At 61.6% G+C, this 26421-nt stretch overlaps 3 protein-coding genes across 11 annotated transcripts in view; 2 read left to right on the top strand and 1 right to left on the bottom strand.

Moving 5' to 3' along the window:
• Positions 1 to 2609: 2609 nt before the first annotated feature.
• Positions 2610 to 26421, top strand: part of SNED1 (sushi, nidogen and EGF like domains 1) — a 76433-nt gene continuing 52621 nt past the window's right edge. The window contains exons 1-33 of one of the 7 annotated variants that reach the window (XR_014184395.1): positions 2610 to 3015; positions 5974 to 6261; positions 6869 to 7009; positions 7692 to 7854; positions 8732 to 8857; positions 8982 to 9095; positions 9869 to 9982; positions 10258 to 10371; positions 10505 to 10621; positions 10919 to 11044; positions 11326 to 11430; positions 11885 to 11998; positions 12134 to 12250; positions 12734 to 12850; positions 12936 to 13052; positions 13283 to 13396; positions 13479 to 13652; positions 13827 to 13940; positions 14825 to 14938; positions 15336 to 15449; positions 15534 to 15647; positions 16242 to 16538; positions 17594 to 17777; positions 17866 to 17978; positions 18503 to 18781; positions 19202 to 19352; positions 19626 to 19708; positions 20460 to 20546; positions 20761 to 20877; positions 21333 to 21420; positions 21915 to 21998; positions 22202 to 22239; positions 22629 to 23544. Coding sequence is in view for 6 of the 7 variants with exons in the window: in XM_082056202.1 (XP_081912328.1) it covers positions 2812 to 3015; positions 5974 to 6261; positions 6869 to 7009; positions 7692 to 7854; positions 8732 to 8857; positions 8982 to 9095; positions 9869 to 9982; positions 10258 to 10371; positions 10505 to 10621; positions 10919 to 11044; positions 11326 to 11430; positions 11885 to 11998; positions 12134 to 12250; positions 12734 to 12850; positions 12936 to 13052; positions 13283 to 13396; positions 13479 to 13652; positions 13827 to 13940; positions 14825 to 14938; positions 15336 to 15449; positions 15534 to 15647; positions 16242 to 16538; positions 17594 to 17777; positions 17866 to 17978; positions 18503 to 18781; positions 19202 to 19352; positions 19626 to 19708; positions 20460 to 20546; positions 20761 to 20877; positions 21333 to 21420; positions 21915 to 21998; positions 22202 to 22238 (4341 nt within the window). In the remaining variant the exon portion in view is untranslated. Of the gene's footprint in view, positions 3016 to 5973; positions 6262 to 6868; positions 7010 to 7691; positions 7855 to 8731; positions 8858 to 8981; positions 9096 to 9868; positions 9983 to 10175; positions 10372 to 10504; positions 10622 to 10918; positions 11045 to 11325; positions 11431 to 11884; positions 11999 to 12133; positions 12251 to 12733; positions 12851 to 12935; positions 13053 to 13282; positions 13397 to 13478; positions 13653 to 13826; positions 13941 to 14824; positions 14939 to 15335; positions 15450 to 15533; positions 15648 to 16241; positions 16539 to 17593; positions 17778 to 17865; positions 17979 to 18502; positions 18782 to 19201; positions 19353 to 19625; positions 19709 to 20459; positions 20547 to 20760; positions 20878 to 21332; positions 21421 to 21914; positions 21999 to 22201; positions 22240 to 22628; positions 24440 to 26421 lie in introns of those variants that run through there. The other 6 variants (XM_082056206.1, XM_082056202.1, XM_082056204.1 and 3 more) reach the window with 6 other exon arrangements.
• SEPTIN2 (septin 2) overlaps positions 20701 to 26421 on the top strand; it is a 122201-nt gene continuing 116480 nt past the window's right edge. Inside the window, exon 1 of the mRNA XM_082056223.1 lies at positions 20701 to 20710. The gene's annotated coding sequence lies outside the window, so the exon portion shown is untranslated. The remainder of the gene's footprint in view (positions 20711 to 26421) is intronic.
• MTERF4 (mitochondrial transcription termination factor 4) lies at positions 23796 to 25854 on the bottom strand. 3 transcript variants are annotated; one of them, XM_082056226.1, is made up of 4 exons: positions 25326 to 25854; positions 25074 to 25258; positions 24605 to 24968; positions 23796 to 24126 (listed from the first exon to the last, which is right to left on the bottom strand). In XM_082056226.1, exons 1-3 carry the CDS (start codon positions 25666 to 25668, stop codon positions 24615 to 24617), a joined length of 882 nt encoding a protein of 293 aa, XP_081912352.1. In that variant the 5' UTR covers positions 25669 to 25854; the 3' UTR covers positions 23796 to 24126; positions 24605 to 24614. The 3 variants fall into 3 exon arrangements, with proteins under 3 accessions (XP_081912352.1, XP_081912353.1, XP_081912351.1); XM_082056227.1 differs by having other exon boundaries at positions 23796 to 24100; XM_082056225.1 differs by having other exon boundaries at positions 23796 to 24968; positions 25326 to 25852.

Raw genomic sequence — 26421 nt, 5'->3', positions numbered from 1 at the left:
GCCGGTTGTGGGTGCTGGGAAGAGCAGAGGAAGCCTGGGATACCCCCAAGACCAGCACGGTCCCCACCCCAGCATGGCAGCCCCACCAAACGCACCCTGAGGTGGGCGCGGTGGTCCCAGCCCCATGTTGGAGCCCACCGAGAAGCCAGACACCCTGAACGCAGCTGTGGGTGGAGAAAAGGGGCATTTGCTCCCTCAGAGGGAGCGGGTGGCAGCAGCCAGAGCTTGGCCAGATGGTGAGGGGAGAGGGCTGTTCCCCCAGTGCTCCTCCCAGCCTTCCCAGCACGGAGCCCAGCTCCAGCTCCTGGCCCAGAGGAAATGGCTGCTGGCCGTGGCCCACAGCTGTTTTCCCTAGTCAGTTTGCTGCTTCCAATTTAACATCCTGGGGAGCTGGATTGAGGCGATGCAGAGGGACCGTTGCCGTGCTTTCCCGTGCAAAGCCTGCCCGGAAGAAAATCCTTCCCTCACGCTCGGCATGGCTGCCGGCACGGCTGCTCCCCCAGCCCGGCCCACAGAGGGAAAACCACCCACAGACACCTGGGATGGCCCCTGCGGTGATGTTCGCAGCAGGGGGGCAGGTTGGTGCCACCATGTCCCCTGGGAGCAGAGCTGGCAGTGGAGCCTGGCATGGCACAGCAGGGCTTTTGGGAGCAGGAGGGGGCTCAACCCCGGGCATGGGAGCGGGCGCTCACCCTCGCGTGTGTGAGGTGGTGGATGGCAACAGCCAGAAGACTGTCCCCCCGTGTTGCTCCCCAAAAGAGACGGCTCTTTGCTGGCAGCCCTGGAGCCGTGCGTGGGCTGTGTGGAAGGGGTGGCAGTGCCCCCGTTGTGTCCCCCCAGTGGTGTCCCCTGGGCCGGGGAAGGGCTGAGCAGCCTAATGCCTTCCAGAAGATCAGCTGTAAATGGCTGAGGACGGTAATTCATATCAAACTCATAAAGCCTTTATTAGTGTCTCAGGGGAGAAATCCGGATGCGGCCGTTTATTTATTTTGGATTTCGCCTTTTTTTTTTTTCCCCCCCTCTGTTTCCTTTTAACATTTTCTTCCAGGAGATTCTTAAAGGGACAGGGACACCTCTCTGTGTTTGGCAGCAGGGCTTGGCGGGGGCCTGCACCTCATTTGGTCCTGGAGCGCTGGTGCCAGCCAAGGTGCCCTGACATCTCAAGGAGTGAGACAGATCTTGGGCTCCAGCTTTGGGACCACTGTGGGTGGGGGCAGGTGCTGGCACTGCTGGGGGTGCCGTGCTGCCCCGGGGGTGTTTTGGAGCCCCGCAGCTTTGGCATGGGTGCTGCACCCCTGCTGCCTGCAATGTCGCTCCAGCGTCCAGCCCCACACCTCGACCCTCCACCCCACACCTTGGTTTCCCCTGCTCTGCAGAGAGACAACGAGTCCTGCATCAATGCTGCTGCCTTCGGGGCAGCCAGCAGGGCGTGGGTAAAGAATCTGGGAGCACCATCACCCCAATGGCAGAGCTGGGGCCCTGGTGAGGCAGACTTTCCATGGCAGTGTCCGTGGCTGGTCCTAACCTAGTCCCACTGTTGTTTGCTCCTCCGCTTCACTTTTTACATAATTTGTTCCTTGGCCCCTTTTCAGATGTACCTCGCAATCCTTACAGCAGAGGATATTTATGTAGCGGGGGTGTGGAATAACACGGAAAACCTCTGGAACTAAGGACCGGATCCTCACACCATCCCAGTGCCGTGGGCTGGTGACAACCCTCCCTGGTTTTGCCGGGACCCTGGACAGGGCTGAATGGGGTTCTCCCTTGTGTCCCCCGCCAGATGCACCCATGCACCCTGGATGCTTGTGCTGCGGGGTAGGTTGGGGGCAGCCGTGGGGGTGCTGGGAGGGGATGGGGTCACCGAGCCCCCAAGTCCAGCTGGATCCATCACCCCAGCACCTGCCCAGCCAGCATCCATTGTTCACTGTCAATTAACTGTCAAACCCCACGGGTGCTTTCTAGCAGGGTCTCCCACGGGGCAGCCCCTGACAGTTTTCTGGGGGGGCTTTTTGATAAAACCATTTGCTGATGATAAATGTAGGGTAGGTGTGTTTGTGTTTTTTTATTATTTTTCTTTTTTTTTTTTCTCCAGTGGAAACAAAGAGGCCTTTGAACCTGAAGCACAACTTAAAACATAGCATTCCTGAAAAGAATTTCCTGATAATATTTTTAGCACCTGAAAAAAAAAAAGGGGGAGGAGAAAAAAAAAGGGCAAATAACACCAGTTTTTCGTCTTCCACTCTTTTTTTTGTTTCCCCTCCAGCCCTCTGTTTTAAAGCAGCAGTGGGCACCCGCTGCTGAACTGCAGCTGGAGGGAGCAGGGTCACGGCTGGCCCTGGAGTGGGGCCTCTGCACCCACGCGTGCCCTCGGTTAGTGGCGACTGTTCCCCCGCAGGGGAACGAGGGGGCGGCGCGGGGTCCCTGCGCGGGGTCCCGGCGAGGGGTCCCGGCGAGGGGCCTGGGGAGGAGAGCGCGGCGCAGTGCCCCCCCGCCGCCCCCTCCCCCGCTTTATTTGCATGCCCCGCCTCACACCGCGGCACGCTCGCTGCGCCGAGCGCCCATTGGCTGGCCGCACCCTGCCTATGCAAATCAGCCGCGGGGGGCGGGGCTGTGAGGTGAAGGGGTTCGGCGCGGAGTTCCGCACTGCAGCGGGCGCCTGGTGCTGAGGCCGCGGCTTCGAGCTCCGGCCGCCATCTCCGAGCTCCGTGCCCGTTATCCCCGTGCCCGTCGGCGGCCGCCCTTCCCCCGCCTTGCTGCCATGCTGCGGTGGCCGGTGCCGGCGTGAGCGGCGAGCGGCGGATCCCCGCGGCCATGCAGGGCCTGGCGGGCTGGGCCGTCTTGGTGGCCCTGGGCGAGTGGCTGTGGGCGGGCGGCGTGGTGCCGTTGGCGGATTTTTACCCCTTCGGGCCCGCGCAGGGCGACGCCGCCACGCGGAAGCAAGACGACGGCGGCTCCGAGCTGCGGCCCCTGTCCATCCCCTTCCCCTTCTTCGGCGCGGGGCACACGGGCCTCTATGTGAGTAGCGGGATGCAGCGGGGATCGCTTCCCCCGCGGCCTCCCATTTCATTTGATTTCATTTGATTTCATTTGATTTCATTTGATTTCATTTGATTTCATTTGATTTCATTTGATTTTTAGATATTGCTATCCTGCTTGGCTGGACCTAAGTGCATCTGGGTTTCCACAGGTGCTCTTGGTGGTCCCCGTTTAACTCGGACCATCAGCAGAATAACCGTGTGCTGAGAGTGGGGGGAGGTACGGCCGGGCCCCTGGCTCTGGGGTTGTGCTGGACCCCTGGCTCAGTGGGGCTGAGGCTGCCCTGGGTGCTGTGACGGGGGTCCTGGCCCTGGTGAGGGTCCTGGCCCTGCCATGCTGTGGGTGCTGAATGGAGCTGGGCATGGCTGGTGGGTGAGAGCCCTCTGGATTGTGTTGCAGTGGGCTGGGTTGGTGCTTGGCACATCCTGCTCCTTCTGCTCTTCTCCCTGTGCCCGCGGGGCAGCTGGGCCGCTGGGACCCCCACCAGCGTGCTCCCTTGCAGCCCCTGAGCTGCGCGGAGGGGATTATGGCCAGAGATCTCGAGTCACGCCTGGCCCATCGTTGTCACCCGTGGCTGTGGCCATCAGGCAGAGGAGCAGCCCTAAGTTGCCCAGTTGTCCCTGGAGCCTTTTGGGTGTCTCTGACTCTGACCACCTGCCTTGTGTCCTTGGGTGGGTCTGTGGGTCTGTGCTCCCACCTGGCGCAGTGAATCCTCTGGCATACTGGTCCCTTCTCCCTGGTTTGCTCTGATGATCTGGACCTGGCTGACAGAGGAGTGGGCTGAGTATTGTCTCAGAGCTGGGCTGGTGTACTGTCCCGCCGTCTCAGCTAAATGCAGGAAGCCCTTGGTCCTCAATGATGTTTTTTTTCTCCTGATAAAAGCGCCAGCCCTGCTACCAGGTGGGAAGGACCTGGGCTGGGGGCTTGAGCCACAGTGGGAGGATAGAAGAGGCTGTGAGAAGCTAGGTGATGTGATGGCTGTCCCGTCCAGGATCCGCAGCACAGCTCTGGGTCTCGGAGGGGTTTCAGGGCTCAGAGGATGGTACGTGCCCATCCCCTGAACCAAGACCCCTGGATTCTGCAGGGCCAGCTTGCCTGCCCCTGTCAGAGGGGTTCTTGTGGCAAGGCTGTTCCTCCCTGGGGAGCCACTGTCCTGGGGGAGCGGGTGTGAGGTTAAGCTCACCTGGAAACCTCCATCCTCGAGGGCTGCCTCCAACCACCCCCTCCTCCTTTGCAAAAAACAGCAACAACAAAGCAGCCCTTCTTGGCTCTGGTTCTCTCCCATCTTGCTTTAATCAGGGGAAGAATGTTCCTCTGTGGACACTGTGGGGTTACAGAGGCTTTGGGAAGCAGGAATCCTCTTCCCCTTAGTCAGAGCAAGGACTGCCCTGGGTTCACATGGAGGGGCTGGGGACCCTCCTTGGGGGTTGGGAAGCCTCCCCAGGGGCTGCACAGTCACAGCCTGGTTGCCCACCCTCGGTCTGGACACATGGGCAGCCGGGACACAGGCATGCTGGCTCCGGCATGGCTCCTGATGGGATGCTGGCTCCTTGCCAGCACGTGAGCGTGGTACCGCTGCCTGCCCCTCCCTGCTGTGTGCCAGCACTGCTCCCTGCTTGACAGCCTCCTGCCTGCACCGTGAGCCTGCTTTCCCACTCTGCAGCCCGGGGGCTTGTGGGGCCAGTGCTGCCAGCGTCTAGCCTGTGCTGCTGTGGCTCGCAGGCAGCACTGTGGGCAGGGGAACGGAGCGTATGGGAGCCCCATGCTCCACTGGGCTTGCCACTGCGGCAGGATGCTGGCAGTCTCCTCTCAGCAGTTTGGGGGCCGAGGACAAGAGCGGTTCCCTTTGACCCCTGCCCCCGTGCTACATGCTCAGGCAGCAGTGCAGGCAGGGGCTTTCTTCCCCTTCTGTGCCTGCACTGCATCCACAAACCAGGAGGCAGCATCCCCCGTCTCCAGCATCCCCCGTCTCCAGCATCCCCCGTCTCCAGCATCCCCCGTCTCCAGCATCCCCCGTCTCCAGCATCCCCCGTCTCCAGCATCCCCCGTCTCCAGCATCCCCCGTCTCCAGCATCCCCCGTCTCCAGCATCCCCCGTCTCCAGCATCCCCCGTCTCCAGCATCCCCCGTCTCCAGCATCCCCCGTCTCCAGCATCCCCCCCTTGGCTGAGGGCTGTCTGTGCCATGCATCCTTGGGCCAGGCATCCCTGGACCCTAATTACCCCACTTAACTAGTGCTGGGGAAGGGCAGTGTCTTGTGTCGGGTGTCTGGCATCCTCTGCTTTAATGAGAGCAGCCTGCCGATGCCCAGCCAGCACCAGGGGCTTTTTGCATGGAATGGTGGCACTTGGTCAACTGGGGACCGGAGCTCGTTAGCTTGACCGCTTGTTAGCTCACTTGCAGCGCTGTGCGTGCCAGCCCATGGACTGCTGCCTGGCAAGGCTCCTCTGCTGGTAGCCGCCTGGCTCGGGCACGACCCCCATGCCAGGAGGGTGGCAGCAATGCCTGGCCCTAGACTGCAGCCCTGCAGGCTGCATCTTGGCTGGGAGTAAGCAGGGAGTGAGCGAAACAGCCCCTTGGCCAAGAGCGCTGGTGCGAGCCGGCCGAGCATGCCGGGCGCTGTTTGTTTAAAGCACTGGGGCCGCTGCAGTTTTCTCAGCTGTTGCCCCTTCCCCTGGCCGACCGCGCTGGAGAACAGGGCTGGGTTTGTTCAGGCTCTGTGTCCCTGCAGCCGCGCTTAAGGGGCGGGGGCTGCAGGCGCGGGGGGCTGCGGGCGCCCGGACATGTCTCCACTTCCAAGGGCAGGAAGGGGAAGTGCTCCAATATTTGTGGAAAGGGAGGGGAAGGGGAAAGGTGAAATGGAAAATGCCTTTAAGACATTCCTGCCAGCGGCAGTTATCAACTGTGGCTGCCAATTTCTTTCCATCCCTCTCTGCAGGTGAACAACAATGGGATCATCTCATTCCTGAAGGAGGTCTCCCAGTTCACGCCGGTGGCCTTCCCCATCTCCAAGGACCGGCGTGTGGTGGCTGCTTTCTGGGCAGACGTGGATAACCGGCGGGCGGGCGATGTGTATTACCGGGAGAGCACTGAGCAGCCCATCTTGGAGAGAGCGAGCAGGGACATCGTGCAGTATTTCCCCGAGTTTCCGGGGTTTTCCGCGCAGTGGGTCTTCATTGCCACCTGGTACCGAGTGACCTTTTTCGGGGGCAGTTCGTTTTCACCAGTGAGTAGCAGGGGCAAAGCAGCTGTTAGTTTAGGGGTAGTGTTTTTTTAAAAAGGAGCTTCCCGGTGGAGCTCGGGTGCCTTCCCCAGTGGTGGCACTCCTGCCGTGTGTGGCACAGAGCCATCAGCAGGCCTAAGCAGACCCCAGCGGCTCTATCACGATGCCTTGTAATGACAGAGCAGTGCCAGCTTGGCAAAACCAAACCCTCCTCTTTGTGCTGCATGGAGGCTGTAAATTGCCGGCATCCCCCTTCCCATACAGCAGCAGGGTGGCATTTGCTTGCCTGTGTTCGCCTGTGTCTGGCTGTGCTGAGGAGCTGGTCACAGACAGGGTTCAGGGCCCTTTTTCCAGAGGCCTGATAACCACATTTCTCCACGTTTTTTCCAGTTCCCCAGGGAGCAGAAACGAGCTGTTCTGCTGGCTGTGGGGATCATTACACCTTAGGCTTAAAATAATTAAATGCAACTGCCTTTTCTAGCAGTGGAGGACTGGACCTTAAAGAAACACCCCTTTTCTCGATGCATCTTTTTGTTTTCTGACTGGTTTTTGGCTGGCTCACCTGTCCCTCTTCTGCCTGCTCAGCACTTTCTTCCCCTCTCTGCTGCAGGTAAACACTTTTCAGATTGTCCTCATCACAGATGGCAAGCTCTCCTTCACCATCTTCAACTACGAGTCCATCACCTGGACCACGGGTATGCACGCCAGCAGTGGGGGGGACTTTGCTGGGCTCGGCGGCATTGCGGCACAGGTAAGTGGCGAACGCAGCCCCTGGGGTGTCCAGGTAGCGCATCTGCATTGTGAGCTCACAGCTCCTGGTTTGGGTTTTTTGGAGGTGGAAAGCTTTTTTTTTATTTTTTTAGAAAAAAGTTCTTAAATATCCATGTGTACTCTGGCTCCCAAAGCTGAGACCATACAGGGGGCTTTGTTATCCCGAAACCAGAGGTCTTTGCCTTGGCTGCTGCCTCGTAGTCCCTTTTCCTTCCTAACTTCAGCCTTAAGGAGCAGCTGCCACAGCCAGCACAGCTTTCACTCATATTTTTGTTTCATCCTTGTGTGTGTTGTTGTGTTTAAGGGGTGAAAAAAAGCCAACACCTACAAAACCCCCAGTACCTGTTCAGATGTGTGAATTTTCCGGCAGCTGATCGTGCTTGGCTCCCTGCCGCCAGCCCGCAGCAGGCAGGAGATTGCTGCAGGTGGAGAGGAAGCTGATGGGTTTGGAATTCCAGGGGAGGGACCGGGTGGCTGCTTTGCCCCCATGTGCTGCTTTCGTCCCCGCACGTGGGCAGGGCTGAGCGCTGGCTGGTGGCACGTGGAAAGGGACAGTTGGTCTGAGCGCAGCTGAGTGGCAGGAGAGATGAGCCCTCGTGCTCAAGCCACCTTGCCCCATGTGTTAGTGATGTCTCTTTACTCTCTTGCCCTTGTTCTCCCAGGCAGGTTTTAACGCTGGTGATGGAAAGCGCTACTTCAACATCCCTGGATCCCGCACCGATGACATCGCTGACGTGGAGATGACGACAAATGTGGGTATCCCCGGGCGCTGGGTGTTCAGAATCGATGATGCCCAGGTGCAAGTGGGGGGCTGCAGCAATACAAGTAAGAGGACAGCAGTTAGGTTTATTTAACTCCCAACCCAACCCCACACTGTTCTCCAGCCCCGTCTTTCCCTGCCTCAACCCCCTCCTCTGGGAGTGGAGGAGACGGCTCAAAGGGCTTGGGGAGGGAGGGGAGACAGCCATGGGGGGCACGTCCTCAGTGCTTACTGTGGCTGGGGATGGCACCCACAGGTGCCCAGGGCTGGGAAGGGGCTGGGAGAGCAAATGGGGAGGGGAGGAAGACTTTTGAGACAAAAAGAGCCTGCAGGGAATGATGAGGGAGCCTGGGGAAGAGGTGATGGTGCACAGGCAGGGCAGGGCAGAGGGGCTGGCACCCTCGGGGGATGTCCAGCTCCATCAGTCTCGGGGGGCTGGGGCGAACCATGTGGAGGGCTGGATGCAGCCTCCCCTGCGGGGCTGGGGCACCAGGGCTGGGCTGCACTCCCCACCGTGTGGGTCCTGACTTGTCCCTGTGGAGCTGCTGGCCTTGCATTCCTCATCCCTGCTCCTCACAGCCGTGTTTTCCCACCCATGGTCTGTGTGTGTCTTGCATTACCAGTGGGTTTGCTGTGCACGGGCTCTCCGGTCCCGCTTTCCCTCTGCCCCAGCTGATAAATAAGGGCACATCTGTGTCCCCACAGCTGGTGGGACTGACCCTGTGCAGCTCCTCCCCCTTGTACAGAAGGCATAAAACTGCCCCCCCAAGTCCCAGGAGAGCCCCGGAGGAGCAGCCCCTGCCCTGCCGTGAGGCAGGCGGTCCCCGTTGGGCTCCCCGAGCACCCCAGGGAGCCGGGCGGGCGCAGGGCCGGGCACAGAGTGTGGTGGAGGATGAGCCCTGCTGGGGCCCGGGCTGACGGGGCGCACTGCCTGTCCCACAGCCTCTGTCTGCCTGACGCTGCGGCCCTGCCTGAACGGGGGGAAGTGTATCGAGGACTGCATCACGGGGAACCCCTCCTACACCTGCTCCTGCCTGGCTGGCTTCACTGGGAAGAGGTGCCACATCGGTGAGTGCCGGCCCCGCACTCTCAGTGCTTTGCCCTAGGGAGCAGGTGTCGCTGCTGGCATCACTGCTGGCAGTCTGTCTGTCCCTGCGCTGAGCTCCTGCCCCAACCTGGGGCTTTGTTTCAGATGTGGACGAGTGTCTCTCCCACCCATGTCAGAACGGAGCCACCTGCCTCAACGGTGCTGGCAGCTTCAGCTGCAGGTGCCTGCCGGGCTTCAGAGGCACCAGCTGTGAGAGCGGTAAGCACGGGGCTGCCAGCGCGGTGGGACTGTGGCTCTTTGCTGCACTTGAAGAGTAGGGATCCCAGGCTTGGAGGGCGCAGCTGCTCTTGGCGGGGCTCTTCAAGGCCAGGGCTCCCTGTGGCAGCTGCTGGGCTTGAGTGGCTGGTGACGGCTGGCTTGAATTTCAGCTTGCTGCAGGCAAAGGAAACTTTGCTCTGGCCGTGGGCCCTTCCGGCCGCTGGCAGCCTGCTCCGTCAGGGGCTCGGCTCAGCGCTGCTGCCAATGCCTCTCCCACCACCACTCCCTTAAGTGAGAAAAGCTGGCGGGTAGTGCTTAAACAGAAGGCTTGGAGGCCCTGCTTTTGCTGGGAATGCTCTGGTCCCAAGCCTTGCGAAGCCAGCAGGGACTCTCCCAGTCCCTGGCAGGGGCCATGGTGGCTGGTTTCCACTGCCACTGGCCTCTGCCCACTGGTGAAGTGCCACCATAGCATTTGGCTCTTGGTGAGCCTCCACACTGCTGGAGAAGGTGAGCAGGGAGTTGACTTTTGGGGAAGGGAGGGAGAAACGCCCAGCACCGCGTGCTGGCATCCTTGAGGTGCAGGGGCTTGAAAGGGCTGCCCATGGAAGGGCTTTGAGAAGAGCCGTGGCCAAGAACATAGCTGCTGCGTTGGTTGCTCTGAGCTGTGCTCTTTGCCTGGCCCCAGTGTCACTGTGTGTGCAGAGAATGCCGTGTCCCAGTCCTGTGCCTGGGTTGATCCCTTCTCTTTCCCTCTTTCTTTCACTGTCCTGCAGAAGAGTTGCCATGTGAGGGCAGGGAGTGCCAGAATGGTGGGAGGTGCCAGGCAGCAAATGGGACGGCAACATGCTTGTGCCAGCCGGGGTACACAGGGACGGAGTGCCAGACAGGTAGGTGGCAGGAACCGGTGCCGGAGGGAAATGGCAACGCTTCACGTCTTGCCAAGCTGCCTTCCTGCCCTGCTTCTCCCCCAGCCACATTTTTGGGAGAGGAGCGCTTGGTGTTGTCGGTGGCACTGATTTTGTTTGTTTTGTTTGTTGTTTTGTTTTGTTTTCTCCTGGCTGTTGTCTTCCTCCTCCCAAGCATCGTCTAGGCTGGGAGGTAGCGGGGGAACTGGCATCGCCTGTGCATGGCCTGACCCCCCCTCCCCGGCCTCCCCTTGCAGAGGTGAACGAGTGTGAGTCCAGCCCGTGCCTGAACGGTGGGCACTGTGTCGATCTGGTTGATAACTTCACCTGCGTGTGCCTAGAGCCCTTCGTGGGACAGCGCTGCCAGACAGGTGCCTGTTCCTGCCCGCACACCGGCATGACCCGTGCCAGGGACCGTGTTCCCCGAGCTCCTGCGGGCATCACAACCCATTTCCCAGGGCTGGGCTCTGCTCATCACTTGCTTCCTTGCTTTCTCCCACCCAGACTCGTCTTCCTGTGAGGATCGGAGCTGCCGGAACCGGCAGACGTGCAACTACATCCGCCCTGGCCGCTACATCTGCACCTGCTCCCCGGGTTATTACGGCAACAACTGCCAGTATGGTGAGTGGAGCCACGCCTCACCCTGCCCAGCCTCACCCTGCCCAGCGCGGGAGGGGCTTGTGGGGGAGCTGGCCAGGAAGGGACGAATGGCGAAAAAGGGGCTGTCTCCAGTGGGTGTAGTGCCAAAGGGCAGCGTGTTCAGGGGGGTCGTGGTGCTGCCGGGAGGGAGCTCCTTCCGTTGGGGCTGCTCAGCCGTGGTGGGGGCTCCAGTGTGAAGCTCTAGCTCTGCCACGGCTCCCCTGGGACAGCGGGTCCCCAGATGGGGTGGCTCTCGTTCAGATGTGCCCCCCCCAACAGGTGGGCCCCATGTGCCTGGTGCCTGCCTCTCCCAGCCCTGTCAGAATGCGGGAAACTGCCTGGAGACGGAGCAGGGCTACGTCTGCGAGTGCCAGGAGGGCTACAGCGGGCAGGACTGTCGTGACAGTGAGTGCTGGGAGGGGTCTCTTCAGTGGGGTCTCACATCTCTAGGGGAAACCTTGTGCTCCTGAGAGGGAGAAGCAGCCACCCTGGAGAGCCTGTTCAGGGGCTTTTGAACTGAACAGTGGGTCCATCCTGCTGAGGGATGCTGTCCGTGGGGGTCTGGGGGGCCTCATGGCTGCCAGCCCCCTGAGTCCCCACTAGGGTGGCATCTGGCAAGGCTGCTTGGCTGTCCCAGCCCTGCAAGCAGGAGAGGTCCTGGGAAGCTCTTATTTCCTCTCTTGCAGAGCTCTCAGAGGGCTGTGAATGTCGCAATGGGGGCAGCTGTCTGGAAGGGAATGTCACCATCTGCCAGTGCCTGCCTGGGTTTTTTGGTCTTCTCTGTGAATTCGGTAGGTGAAGGCTTCTTGATCACCATGTTTGTTCCCTCTGGCAGGCAGGCTATTTGGCAAGCCAGGAGACACCCTGCCCATGCCTGAGCCTAGCACAATACCAGGGCATGTACTGGATTTGAGCCTGGAAATTTTGTTCCCTGCTGAGGAGTCAACACTTGCATGTCCATCGCTCCTCCTTGAGCCAGAGCCATGCCTCTCCCAGCCCCTGGCCACAGCCCAGCTCCCCCACATGGGGAGAGAACCGCAGCCTTCGTGTGCTCCCACTCCGAAGCTAGCTGGGCACCCAGACTGGCCATTGCCATTCGCGTGGTCTGTGCTGAGGGGTACAGAGGGTCCCTCCCGTCTCATCAGACCCTGCAAAGTTAGGAGAGTCCTGTTTCTGGCCAGGCAGCTGGCTGTGTGTCCTCCTGCCACTGGCTGATGGAGGTGGGCGCTGGCCATGTGTTTGCAGAAGTCACCACCACCCCATGCAACGTGAACACGCAGTGCCCAGACGGCGGGTACTGCATGGAGTATGGCGGGAGCTACCTCTGTGTCTGCCACACCGACTATGGCACCAACCACAGTGAGTCTCCTCTGCGGGGATGCGGAACCAGCCCGGGGGAGGGGCATGTGATGGGGCCCCGGAGGGTGAGACAGGGAGCAGCTCTCACCCCCCTGATCGTACATCCTCAGTGATGCCCTGTGATTGGCTTTGCAGCGATGCCATCACCCTGTGACTCAGAGCCCTGCCTGAACGGGGGGTCCTGCGAGGTTCACGATGACTCGTACTCCTGCGAGTGTCCTCGAGGGTTCTTTGGGAAACACTGCGAGAAAGGTACGCAGACAGAGCTCCCTGCTGGCCCTGGTACCTGGCAGGGGGTGGGAGAAGAGCTTGGACCCTTGTGGGAGATGAGCAGCTGCTTGCTGAGCTGCAGCTGGAAGTGGGTGCAGGTCACCCCATCCCACAGGCTGGAGGAAGGATTGCATTATTCTCTTCATGGCCTCTGATAGCTGCAGCAGTTGATCCAGTTCTTGTGTTTCCGAGACAAACCCATCAGAGTTGGAGGGGTTTTTTTTTAATGTGCCTGAGCTTCTGGCCTCAGAAGCAGCCACCAGTTCCCTGGCATTGTGTGCCTGAGGCCCTGGCACTAGTCTGCAGGGGTGTTGTTTCGCAGTGTTGCTGAGCCCAAGGCTGAGCCATAGTGTACTCGGCTTTCCTGCATGCAGTGAGGGGTTTGTTGGGGTGCTGGTGGGAGGCAGCGGCTCTCATGGTGCTGGCAGCAGTGGGTGACCTCCGCTCTCGGTGGTCTCTCTGCAGCCAAGCCACAATTCTGCAGTCCAGGGCCCTGTCGCAACGGGGGCACGTGCCGGGAGGCAGATGGCGAGTACCACTGCAGCTGCCCCTACCGCTTCACTGGCAAGCACTGCGAGATTGGTATGATTGGTATGATTGCCCCCCCAGGAGGAGAGGCAGCAGTCATCCTCTCTCTGCTCAGCCCCCGCCTGCCCTGTGCCCCCAGGTAAGCCGGACCCCTGCGCCTCAGGGCCCTGCCAGAACGGGGGCACCTGCTTCCACTACATCGGCAAGTACAAGTGCGACTGTCCCCTGGGCTATGCTGGCCGACACTGCGAGATCGGTAGGTGTGAGTGGGGTGTGCTGCTGCTGGGGGCTGCCTGGGGAGGTGTTGGGGCTGCCGGCAGAGCTGACAGCTGTGGTGGCAGTAAGTGAGCCTCACTGCTTGCTTTGAGCCCCCTTCGCTCTAGTTGGAAGTGCTTCAACTCTTCCGCACACCCTGCTGGAGGAGGTGGCTCTGGTTTCTGGGCTCTGCCAGCTCCACAGCAGATGCTCTTTGCTCTGCTCTTCCAGTGCCCTCCCCATGCTTCCCTAGCCCCTGTGAGAATGGTGCCACCTGTGAAGACCTTGGCAGGGGCTACACATGCACGTGCCCCATGGGCTATGTAGGGAAGCACTGCCAGTCCGGTAAGGGCCTTGTGCTGCCCCTGCCAGCCAGGGGATTGGGGTTCCTCTGTGGAACCCCACTCACTTCCCCATCTCTCCTCAGAGGTCGACTGTGGCATCCCCAGCGAGGTGAAGCACGCCCAGGCCTCCTTCAACTCCACCAAGGTGGGCTCGCTGGCTGAATACCAGTGTGAGCTGGGCTACACCCTCAGTCAGCACAACCACCCCCGCGTCTGCAGCTTGCCAGGTGTCTGGAGCGACCCCCCCGAGTGCGATGGTGAGGAGCCCTGGGGTGCCGTCCCAGTGGGCTGCGGTCACAGCCGTGGCTTGGTGACCCCAGGACGCGTACTCCAGTCCTCCCTTGCCCCCATCTGTAGTCAGAGCCCCCCGGAGACCCCAGCCCAGTGCTCACATCTCTTGCCTTGTCTCTCCCCTGCCCAAATGGCTGCAGAGATTGATGAGTGCCACTCCCAGCCCTGCCTGAACGGCGGCCGGTGCAAGGATCGTGTTGCTGAGTTCCTGTGCCTTTGTGAGCTGGGTTACACCGGCCACCGCTGCGAGTTGGGTAAGAGACTCTGCCAGTTACGCCCTAGGGCTGCAGTGGGTGGCAGTCACAAACCCTTTTCACCCTCTGGCTCCCAGGGATTGGCAGCACATGCAAACCCCACAGCCAGAAGCTGGACTGCCCTCACTTGTGTGCGCTGGCTTCAGTGTCCTGCTGGTGTGCTCGGATCAGCCTGCAGTGAGGGCTCCTCTCCTAGAGCCCCTGGCCGGCTGTGGGTTTGCCGGCGGGGAGATGGTGCACCCGGTCAGGCAGAGGAGCAGGCAGGGCTCAGGGGCCTGTCCACCACTCATGCCCCCCTGCTGATGGATGCTGGGTGGGCATCCCCATCACTGATGGGGCAATGACTTCTCCTGATGTGTGTTAAGCCCGTGCAGAGAAGATCTCGGGATCTGGGTGTGGGGTGCTTTGCTTGGCTCCAAAGTTATTGGCCAAGTGAAGGGGGAAAAAGCAGTTTGAGGTTGCACGTTTTTGGCCATGCTGAGCTTCTGCTTCTATGTGTGCGCACGGTTGTGGTTGAAGGGGTGCTGGGCAGCATCGTGGCTGGTGGGACTCTGTGGCAGGTGTGAGCCCAGCGCCTGGTAGGAGCTGGTCAGATGCTCACTGCAGGGACCTGCTGGCACAGCCCTGCGCTGCCCGCTGTGTGCCCATGCCATGTCCCCATGCCCAGCTCCTGCTGCAGCCCAGTGCAGGGGCAGGTGTGGGGCAGGGGGGTCCCAATAGCCCCAGGGGTGGGGCTGCTTCTGGCTGCTGGACTTGGGGGTAGTGAGTGACCTGAGGAGAGTCTGCGTCCTGTGGGAGAAGCACTGCCTCTCCGAACCCTCCGTCCCTTGCCTCTGAGCCTGTTGCTGTGCTGAGCCAATGCCTCTCCTCCTGCTGCTCCCCAGATGTCAACGAGTGCCAGTCGGAGCCCTGTAAGAATGGTGGGACCTGCCAGGACCTCCCTGGGTCCTTTGCTTGCTTCTGTCCCGAGGGCTTTGTGGGGACCCAGTGCGAGACAGGTAGGGACTTGCCCTCCCCGGGGTGGCAGAAGGCTGGACTGTGGGCGCTGGGATGCTGGTCACTGTTTTGGGCACCTTGATCTCAAGCCATCAGCTGGGCACCTGCTGCCTCCTTGCCTGCAGTTTTGAGGGCAGAGCTGAAACTGCTCCTGGGGAGGAGGACGCAAGGAACAAGGTGTCTGGCAGTGATGGATCCCCTTTTGAAGCCACCTGCCCCCTGCCAGGGGATGTGGCTGCTGCAGTGCTTGGGTGGAATCCTGGGTCCAGCCCAACTGTGCCAAGCTTTGGGCTGCAAGTCCGTCCTGCTGCCCCTTCAGGGGTGGTTGTTGCTGGCCCATGGGTGCTAGCTGGGCACGCCGGGGGTGCCTGCTCACCGCTGGCCTGCTCCTGCCTCCAGAAGTGGATGCCTGTGAGTCGGGTCCTTGCCGAAACGGAGGGGAGTGCGAGAGCTACAGAGGCTCCTACCTTTGCGTGTGCCCCGAGGGCTTCTTCGGCTACCACTGTGAGACAGGTGAGGCGCGCGGGGCGGCTCAGCGCGGGGCGGCCCCTTGGCCAGCCAGCAGCACTAACGCTGGCGGCCGGCACCTCTCCACAGCCAGCGACCCGTGCTTCTCCAGTCCCTGCGGGAGCAGAGGCTACTGCCTGCCCAGCAATGGCACCCACAGCTGCATCTGCAAAGTCAGCTACACAGGCAAGAGCTGCGAGAAAGGTAAAGGCCCTCAGCAGTGGCAACAGGACGTGATGCGGGGCTCAGCGCTGGCCAGGCGGTGACCACCGCCTGTGAGGGGCTTGACGCCATCCAGGACCATCAGCTCTCCTTGAGGCGGGCAGGGCAGGGGCCTCGCCTCTGCAGCGGCAGCGCAGGCCTCAGCGATGCTGTGGGCAGGTGCTGTCATGCTGAGCCACTGCTGTGGGCACAAGGATGCTGGGGACAGGTTTCCCAGGCCTTCTGTGGTGGTGGCAATCCCTCGGGTACGCTTGGGAAGGGAGGTGTGTGAGGGAAGCCTCTCGCTGCTGGCACCAGCCTCCCTGTGGCCCTGTCTCACTGATGCCTTAGCCCTGGCCTGTGGGGCAAGTGCTCAGCCATGGGTGCTGCCCGGTGGCCGGGAGCCCTCCCGTTGCCCTGGTTCCCGCGCCTGCCAGGCTGGCGGTGGCTGGCGCCTGCAGGGCTCTGCCAGGCACGCTGAGGGGAGAGCCAGGGCCCCATCCTCCATTGCTGCCACTCTGCCTCTTGCTCCCGGGGTCTGTTCTCTAAAGATTCATGGCGTTACCTCTCCCCTTTGCTTTTGCCCACACCCTGAAGAATTGCTGCCACCAACCTCATTAAAGGTGGAAAGGGTGGAGGACACTGGTGTGTTGATTTCTTGGCACCCACCTGAGGACGCAGCCGCCAGGCAACTCATTGACGGCTACGCCGTGACGTACGTATCCCTCGACGGCTCTTACCGCAGGACAGATTTTGTGGACCGAAGTCGTTCTGCCCACCAATTGCGGGCACTAGCCTCCGGCAGAGCCTACAATATTTCTGTCTTTTCAGTCAAACGCAACGTGAACAACAAGAATGATATCAGCAGGCCCATCATGCTCACCACGCGCACTAGTGAGTAGCGTCCCGGGGGGATTGCGGTAGTGAGCACACGTGGCCACGCTGGTGCCAGGGCTTGTGCCACCTCTTCCCTGCCGCTGGCTCCAGTCCCAGCCCAGGCCGGTGCCAACCCCTGGCAAGGTGTGGTGGTGCAGATCCTAAAATCCGGCCAGGGACCATTGGAAAGCGCTTGGCACAGAGAATTGCTGTTCTCTTTGCTGTGAGTAAAAGGGGACAGAATGCCCTGCGGCTCACTGGGCCCCTGCCCTGGGAGCTGTCAGTGGGGACCGCTCCTGGATCCCGTTCACCATGTCACTCCTCACCTGTGGGCCTGTGGCAGCGTGGGTCCCCAGGGCTGGCAGCTGAGCTGGAGGAGCCCCCACGCCAGCTGTTGCTCTGCCAGCAACAAAGCTCTATGAGCGAGCTTCCCCGCCATCCCACCAGGCCTGGCATGGGGACGCGCCAGGGAGGGCAGAGGCTGGCGGGGACCTCTGCTCTGCGGGTGGACAGGGGCACAGTGACGGCAGGGGCAGGGGGGGTAGCTGCAGTCACCTAGGGCAGGCGGGTGAAGAAATCAAGTGCAAACTGAGGATGGAGGGGATTAGACCTTGAAAAGCTGCCCTCTAATGAGGGGGGGATGGTGGTGGGAAAGCCCGTGGGCCACGTCCCCCCATGTCAGGCTGAGATGGAGTGAAGCCCAAGGGAGAAGGCTGGCACGGTGCTGTGCACAGCAGGGTCTGCACCCCTGGCCCCAGCGTCTCTGGAGGCCTTGAGCTGGGGGCAGTGAAAACTGGGCTCGGGGTGGCCACCTCGAGTGTGCTGCAGGCTGAGCACCAGCCTCAGGTACTGTGTCCCATTCGGAGCTGTGGTAGGGGCTGGGGCCAGGGAAGCATCATGGGTGGCACAAGGCCCTGTGGGCAGGCAGGTGGTTGTGCCTCCCGCCTGCCCGCGAGTGCGGGTGCCGGCCAGGGAAGCCAATCCAGAAGGGCAGGCAGGACACCCGCAGGGGTGTGGGAAAGGGACAGGGTGACCCGCGGCTGACCGCAGTCCTCTCTGCTTGCTCCGGCCAGGACCGCGTCCGGTGGAAGGCTTTGAGATCACGAATGTGACAGCCAGCGCCATCACGGTGCAATGGGCTCTCCACCGGCTCAAGCACTCCACCGTCAGTAGGGTGCGTGTCTCCATCCGCCAGCCAGGGGATCTGGCAGACCGTACCGTGGAGCTGAACAGCAGCGTGGCCAAGTACACCTTCCTGTGAGTGGGGCTGCAGGCGAGCGCCAGCCAGCTGGCCCTCCCTGGCTGCCCAGCTCACCCCTTCCCACCCTGCCTTCCTCCCACACAGGGACCTGCAGCCAGGAGAGAGGTACATTGTCCATGTCACGACGCTGAGTGGCCAGGGGACAGAAGACCACCCCTCGGAGAGTTTGGCCACGGCCCCCTTCCACGTGTGGACGAGTGAGTGGGGTTGTCTTGGCCACCCCCTGCAGCTGCAGGGGCCCTGGGGCTTGGCTAGCACAGGGCGGCCGGTGGCCAGCGGGAAAGCTGTGAGGAGGGGAAGGTGTGAAAGCCGTCAGCCTGTCTGGCCAGCATGGCGGGCAGGAGACGTGCAGGCAGCCCTCAGGAAGGGCAGGCAAGGCAGCAGTGTGTCCTCCCCTGCCAGATGTTGTTCACTACCCAAGACAAACATGAGCTCAGCCCCGTGGGGAGCCTGCATGGGCCTGATTCAGTCTCTGCTGCATGGCAGCCGGAGCGGGGAGGGCCAGACCTGAGAGCCAGGGTGCAGTGAGGCTCTGCCCGCCTTGGTGGGACCCAGTGCTGAGCATGTCCCGGTGCTGAGCGTGGCTGAGGCCTCACTGGGGCACAGCCAGGCAAGCGGGGGCCCTGACATGCTTACAAGGTGGGGTGTGAGCAAGTAGGGGGGTTGCCATTCAGGGGTACCAGTGCTGACCTCTTGTCTCCCCTCCTCCTGCCTCCCCCAGGGCCTCTACCCCCTAAAAACCTCACTGCTTCCCGTGTCACCACCACCTCGGTGTCCATGGCATGGGAGCAGCCACCCACGGGTGCCATGGAGGGGTACATCATCAACGTCACCACTGCTCAGAGTGTGAAGAGCCGCTACGTGCCCAATGGGAAGCTTGTGTCCTACACAGTGCGGGACCTGCTCCCCGGGCAGCGGTACCGCCTGTCCGTGACAGCCGTGCAGAACACAGAGCAAGGCCAGGTGCACAGCGAGCCCGTGCACCTCTACGTCACCACCTGTGAGTGGCCAGCTCGCTGCGGCTGCGGTGCTGCTGGTTTGCCGTGGCATGAGGCAGGCAGTGGGCTAATGGGAATGTGGGGCATGGGGTAGGAAACTGGTTGACTGGTGGAGTAACAAGCCTGTGTGGTCTTGTGCCCTGGGACTGGGTGCTTGCAGCTCTGGGGACAGGATGCAGGACTCCTGCAAAGGGAGGTGGGGGGTGCAGGGTGCTGCCTCCATGAGCAGAGATCAGCTGCAGACTCACAGCTCGGTGATGCTTCACTGGGACTGGCACTTGCAGCCCAGATGTGCAAAGAGCGTGCCTGTGTCCCCAGACAGCCTTAAATGGCAGCTCGGGACTGAGGAGACTGGCTGGGAGCAGGGTTGCTGTGCTGACTCGCAGCCTGGCTCTCACTAAGCCTAACCCTTTGGGCTGCAGTGCAGAGGGACGGGGCTGGGTCTCCGGAGAGATGGTGGAGCCAAGCTGGACACCCCCGGGTCCTGCGCAACAGGCTGCCCCCAGCTTTCCTGCCAGAGCTCCGCTTGCTGGCAGATCACGACACAGCTGAGGAGCCCTCACCAGGCCCCAGGTATGCACTGTTCCTGTACTCCTGGCTCTTTTACCAGCGCTCGGCCCAAGCACTGGGTTGAGCAAAGCCCTTTTTCCCAGCTCCCCTGTCTGGGTGTGCACAGGCTTAGGACTCTTGCCCGTACGCTGGGGCCCTGAGCCAGGCAGCCCTTGTAAGCAGCTGAGCCCACGGGGCTCGCACTGAGCTTGATGCTGCCAGCAAGGGCTCCTTTGGCCCCAGCACGGGGCAGCTGTGCCTGCGGTGCCCCATACCCTCATGGCTCTCCTGTCGCAGGTTCACTGAGCTGGTGGATGGCAGAAGGAGGATCAGCGCCAAGTTAAGCACTGCATTGGGCAAATCCATCACTGTGAAGACAGGTGAGTGCTCTGTTGCCCTTCCGGTCTCCTCCTATCACCCAGTGCTGTCTGCTACACCCCCTCCAGGACAGGGTGGCAGTTGGGCAGGCTGCTGTGGGGCTGGGGGAGCCCTAGAGAAGGGCAGAGCTCTCTCACTGGGCAGACAAACATCTGTCCTGCTTGCTGGACACCTGCGTGGGACATGGGGTGATGTGCAGCCATCGAGGAACCCAGAGAGGCTGTGGCACAGGCTGGCCGCTGTCCCTGCCCACCACACCAGGGCCCAGGCAGCGACCCTGCGCCCCCCAGTGCAGCCCCTGCCTGCCCAGCAGCCTGAGCCCCCCCCGCCACGCACAGCCTCGTGCTTGAGGAGAGCAGCTGGGTGAGAGGCCCCTCACTAACCCAGGGCCAGCCAGCTACCCATTTGCCACCTCTGCAAAACCAAGTGTACAAATCCCAGCCCAAAGATATCTTACCAGGCCTGGTAGCCCCACGACATGGGGTGGGGAAGGGGGCTGGCACACGTGATGGCAGCCCTGGGTTCACATGCATCTCCGCTCTGCCCCTGCTTCCCCAGGGCTCCCTGTCCCACAGCCCTCCAGGGAGGCAGAAGCAGTCATCCTAATTCTAGAGGTGCCAACTGGGAAGGGCTAAACCACTGCCTCAGGCCTGACCCACCCCCTGATGCTGTGGGCAGGGTGGATCCCATCCGGAGGGCTGCCTGTGGGTCTGGCCCCCACTGGCAATGACACTTGACCCTCTCGTTGCCCAGGCCCAGAGGCTCCAGTGAAGCTGGAGAACGCAGAGGTGTCCAGCCAGGGCAGTCTGGCACTGCAGCTGAGCGAGGCGAAGAGCAAGAGTAAGTCTGGGGGAAGCACACGAGGAGTGGGGACCCAGCCCCAGGCCTGCAGGCGGGCAGGGCACGTGGCAGCAGCTGGCTGTCCATGCTCCCTTGCTGTAAGGCAAACAAGGGGCATGGCATCCCCCACAGCTGCCCCATCCCTGGGGGTTGCTGCGGGGTGGGACGGGCTGTGCGGCAGCCCTGGGCTCTAAGGGCTGTATGTGTGTTGCAGGTGAGGGGCAGAACTGCTCCACGAACCCCTGCAGGAACGGCGGCGCCTGCGCCAGGGATGCCGAGTCCTACCGCTGCGATTGCCGGCCGGGGTTCAAGGGCCGGCTCTGTGAGCTGGGTGAGTGCTGCGCTCCCTCTGTGAGCGGACGGCGTGTGCCCAGCTTGGCAGCTGTCCCAGCCGCAGGGCTCCCCGGGTGCAGGACACCAAGTGCACCCTGTCCGTACCCAGCTCCTCACCATGTGCAGGCTTCCTAGAGAGGGCTGAGCTGTGCCAACAGCAGAGGGAGGCGCTGGGCTTTGCTTTTTCCAGATTGGGCAGATCTGGGAGCACAGGTCTGCTCCAGGCCCAGCCCTCTGCCTCTGCCTGGCAAGCCAGGCTCCTGCCCTGCCCACGTAGTTTCTTGGGCCCTGTGGGGCTGGGAGCTCACGGTGGGTCAGCTCTGTAGAGCCCAGGCCTCCAGGACAGCAGAGGAGAAACCTGGGGGGGTGCTCACTGGCCCCCTGCCATGGGGCACAGGCAGCCAGGGCCAGAGATGGGTTCGTTGATAGCTCCCTCTCCTGTTCCCCAAGCAGCCTGCAAGAAGGTGCCACACTCATGCACGCGGCTGTACTCGGAAACCAAGTCATTCCCTGTGTGGGAAGGAGGCACCTGCCACTACCTGTGAGTACTGCCTGCGGGTTGTACTCACCCTTCCTCTTGTGCTCGGAGCTGGGGACTGTGTCCCCACAGCTCAGCTCCAGAGAAGGGAGAGCGAGTGTGAGGCCATCTCAGACCCAGGGTGGCAGCTGCCCCCTCCCCAGGGCAGGCTGAGCAGTCTCGTGTGCCCTCGAGCCCCTAGAGCTGCCCTGCCAGCTGCATGTCAGGGCATGGTCCTGTAGTGGTGTTCCCTCCCTGTGTAGCAGCGAGGTTGGATTTGATGTTTGTGACCCCCAAATAGCAGCGGATCCCCTGCCTGCTGCCTGCCAGCCCAGCTCCTCTCTACCTTACCATGTGCAAGCAGAGGGCTGCACCAACCCTGCTGCAATACGGGGGCACAGGAAGGAAATACTGCAGCCTGGAAGGAAACTGCGGAGGCCCCAGCCCCCTGCTTTGCACTCATAAAGCAGATCTGTCCCTGTTACTCCCTACAACTCCGCCCTCTGCTGTGTGTACAGGTACAGAAGAGTCTACAAGGTACAGCAGGACATCTGCTACAAGGAGAGCTGTGAGAGCACCGGTTCCAAGAGAACAACCAGCAGGTACAACTGGCAGCAGGATGCTGAGCGTGCTGGCCTTCCCGTGGCCTGGGGCAGCAGGACACAGCTGGCCAGGGTCACTCGCACACCCGCGTGTGCCCAGGCCTGGGCGGGCTGGGGGAACACAGCATGTGAGCAAGGCTCAGACGCCAGCTCGGCGTGCCCTCCCTGCAGGACTGAGAGCGCTTTCCTCCCATCTCTTTCAGAAAACCAAGCAACAGTCACACACTGAGGAAGCCATAGAGTAAGTATCTGCTCCAGGCCCTCCTGCAGCCGCACGTCCCTGCACAGGGAGTTGGGCAGAAGGGTTGAGACCAGAGTGCAGCCCAGGCTCCCGCTGCCACCGCAAGGGGCTGAGGGCCCCACAGCCGCTGTGCTGGTCCAGCTCGGCATGCGGCTGAGGGCTCCTGCTTGTGGCTGGGGCGCAGGAGATGGGAGTGATCTGCAGCTCCACGAACCAGAGACTGCTGCACAGGAGAGGCCCCAGGCGCTGCCTGCCCCTGCAGGGCCAGCCCTGTAAGGGACAAGGCCCCTTGTCTCAGCCTGAGACGGGCACACAGGGTGGGAAGAGGCAGCTGCAGGGCTTCCGGGGGACTTCGCACACCAGCTCATTCTTCTCCTGCTCCTTCACAGGATTCAAAGCAGTAGAAGCTTCGTCTTTCCACATCTAAGGGCTTTTGAAACACCAGGAAGATCTGATCTGCTCCCTGGGTTGAACACAGCAGGGGAACCTTCCTGCCTGGCATCAGCCCCTCTCTTTTGTCCAGCCCGCTAGGGACACACAGCCAGATGGGCACGCCAAGCCGCGCTCCCCTCCCTCCACCACACCAGCACTGCCTTTGCTCGGGCTTGCCTGGCTCCAGCGCCTCTGCCTGAGGAGCTGAGCGCCCCTGAACTGCAGCAGCTGGTGCCTGTCCCCCCCAGCCCCTCCGCACGAGCGCTGGGCCCCAGCTCTGCTTGGGCAGGGCTGAGGCTGAGCCCAGTCCCTGCCAGCAGCACCTGCACCAACCTGATTTGTAATCCAAGGGTAGAAATTACCTGTAACCCCTCAATAAAACAGCCTAAAGCAGACCACAACGCCTTAGCTATCACCTGAAACATGGCCCACAACAATCTGCTTAGAGGAGACCTCCCCGATGTAGACAAGTTAGAAATGGTGAGCAGCAAGGCGAGCAGTGGACACACATCCCCGTTTCCTCTGTTCTCGCAGGGGAAACTGAGGCAGCTTCTACTGCCTGTCTTTTTCTTTGCTTTGTAAACAATCCCTGGTTTTAACCCAATTTCTAGCTCAGAAAGCAATAGAGCACCTAGAAAGAATTTTAAAAGTGACTTGTAGGGGGAAGTTTGTCAGCTGCCGAGTTACCACCATACTTGTTCTGGTGCTCGTTGCCTCCAAGCCCCAGCAGTGGCTTGGTGCTGAAGCGACCCCTGTCCCATCCCCGCACGCTGCCCGCAGCATTTGCCTTCCCTGTGGCGCCCGCGGGCACCGCGAGGGTGGTGCTGTGTTTGTGGAGGACAGGACCAGCGTGCAGCGGCTGTCCCACCCGCTGTGGCAGGGCAGGCAAGGAAAAAGCGTAGCTTAGAGACGTTCCTAGTTTTTATGAGTTTGTATGGCAACACTAGTTAAACATAGATTTGTGTATTAACGTACACAGTGTATATTATAAATTAATACATACCAGAGATATATCGTAGTTGTGGTATAGAGTGTTATTTCCCCAGCAGCATGGGGGCAGTGGGGCAGGGCAGCCCTCCCCTCCCATGAGCATCGCAGGGGCACTTTTTGTTCAGCCGCATGTATGGAGCTGCAGCCTGGAAGGTGCTCTCGAGCAGAACAGGCTCAGGGAGTTTCGGCACTCCTGGCACCGCCCTCCCCTCCCCGGAGCAGCCCAAGAGCACTTGGCCCAGAGAAGCAGCAGCCTGGGAAGCAGCAGGGACTGTAAAGCCCCAACCAGCTGGCCAGGAGCACGCTCCCCTCCTGCACACGCTCTAACTCTCCTCCCGGAGGAGAATCGCAGTTGGAGATGGACGTGCCTCGCTCTCTTCCAAGGCTCCTGGCCCTGCTGCAGCCCCGCTGCCCACACAGTGCGCACAGGAGTCCTGGCCTAGGGCAGGAGAAGCCAGGCCTGGTCTGGAAGAGCAGAGAAAGGGGAAAACCAGAACAGCCTCTGCTGTCCACAAGGCAGGGGAGGTTTCGGGACCGCGCTCAGAATGTGTTTGTACCCCTGCACTGTCAGCCACGAGACCAGCGCCAACAAGGGCTGCAAAGGTGGAGGCAGCACAGCCAGTGCTGCCCCAGGGCCTGTCCCCACAGCAAAGGGCAGCAGGGCCAGCACAGTATGTAACAGCCAGAAGGTTTTAACCTCGCCTAGGAAATAAATCAGTTATTTTTGGTTTTGCCTTTTTTTTTTGTTTTTTAATAAAAACACTTTATGGAAACTGGATATTTACTGAAGTAGTTGGTCAAGGAGGAAGAACAAGGGTTATTGTTGTATTCTGATACGTGGGATTTATTGCTGCCCTGCACACTGAACCCTACAGCCCTCATGGCTCAGGCCTGTGTGGGCTGGGGGCGTCAGCACGGGAGGGCCGGAGCGCTGGAGCCTCACCTCCTCACTCTCAGGCTGTGTCGCTTCCTTCGCTGTCCACATCTTCATCTCCTTCTGCGTATCGTGCTTTCCTGTCCTCCTCGTCCTCCTCCTCTTCCTCCTCCTCGCGAGCCAGCAGCCTCTTGAAGACATCATACTCCTCCGCGGTGGCGCAGGCCAGGCTGGCCAGGAAGTCTTTCTCGGGGAGCTGAAGGATGTCCTTCAGTTTTGGGTTACTGGTTTGGGTCTGGCCTTTGTACGGGGTCTGGTAGAGCCCCCGGCGCTCCAGGAAGATGTGCCGGTTCCTGAGCTCGGGGAAGGGCATTTGGAACAGACGGGCCTTCACCATCTCCTTCTGCGAGACGCCCATCCTGAAGTACGCGTACTGCGGAGGGACAGGGCGCTTTAAACACAGCCCCGGCCCCGCACTGCGCCCCCGGCCCCGCAGGGGACTCAGGAGCCGCGTCCCGCGGGTGGCCGGGCCCCTCACCTGGAAGTGGTGGTGGAGGCGGCGCGGCTCCTCCAGCAGCACGGTGGGGCAGGTCCCCAGCACCTCCCGCAGCTGCTCCGCCGTGAAGAGGCAGCGCTCCCGCAGCAGCCGCACCGCCGCCGCCATCCTCCGCCGGGGCGCGCTGAAGAGCTGCGGGCAGCGGCCCAGCGCCCGCTGCAGCTGCCCTGCGAGCACCGGGGTGAGCGGGCCGGGCACTGCCGCCCCGCAGCCCCCCCCGCCCCGCCGCCCTACCTCCGTCCAGCCCCAGGCGCCGCAGCTCGGCGGCGCGCTCCTGCAGCCGCTCCGTCGGCATCCGCAGCAGCGCCGGGCTCCGCTCCAGCAGGGCCAGGGCGGCCTCGGCGCTGAGCCCCAGCAGCAGCAGCTGCGCCGCCGCCGCCTCCCGGCACTGCGGGCCGAGCGGGGCCTGCAGCCCCAGGAGCCGCCGGACCTGCTCCTCGCTGAAGCCCATGGCCCGCAGCGCCGCCGCCTCCCCGCAGCCGCAGCGGAGACACGGCCCGGGCGCGGCGGGAAGGCTGCGGGGCACTAGGACCCAGCCGGCCGCCCGCCCGCAGCCGCGCAGCAGCCGCCCCGCCATGGCCGAAACCACGTGGCTCCGGGAACCCGGGGCCGCGGGAACCCGGGGCCGCGGGAACCCGGGGCCGCGGGAACCCGGGGCCGCGGGAACCCGGGGCCGCGGGAACCCGGGGCCGCGGGAACCCGGGGCCGCGGGAACCCGGCCCAGACGTGCTGGTGTCCCGTAACAGGGCTCTTTCTCCCCCGTGTGCATGCAAATGAGCCCAGTTTAGCAGACGGAGTCGAAATACAGTTAATTATAGAGCTGCCCAAGCCTGGATGCTGGAATAAAATCAACACGCAATTATAGAGCCAGGTTCTAGAGCCACACCATATAGACCTATTATGGAGCCAGTCTTCTCAGTGACAACCAATGATAGGACAAGGGGTAGTGGGTTCAAACTGGAACACAGGAGGTTCCACTTAAATCTGAGAAGAAACTTGTGAGCTTTCCAGGTCCCTTCCAGCCCCTGACATTCTGGGATTCTGTGATATACAAAACCCTATCACTCTCAGGGAAGCCCTGAAGAACCAGTTGGTTGCACATTTGCATATTGGTTACAGAATCATTTTAGCGTCTAATGAGTGATGTTCAGCTCAGGGACACTTTGTCCAACAGTCTCGAGATGTGTTAAAGCAAGACAGTGAATTGTGCAGCTTCAAATGTCTAAAGCTGCAAGGTCAGCGGTGCCTGTAGCTCCTGATGGGGTGTTTGCAAGTGCCTCTTTGTCCTGTGAGCAGACTGACCCAAAGCTTTACATACCTTTAGGTTAGC

The sequence above is a fragment of the Streptopelia decaocto genome, assembly GCF_964273445.1.
Source record: "Streptopelia decaocto genome assembly, chromosome: 6".
NCBI lineage: Eukaryota > Metazoa > Chordata > Aves > Columbiformes > Columbidae > Streptopelia > Streptopelia decaocto.
Note: the sequence above shows the minus strand (reverse complement) of the source record. Positions and strands in the feature narration are given on the sequence as shown.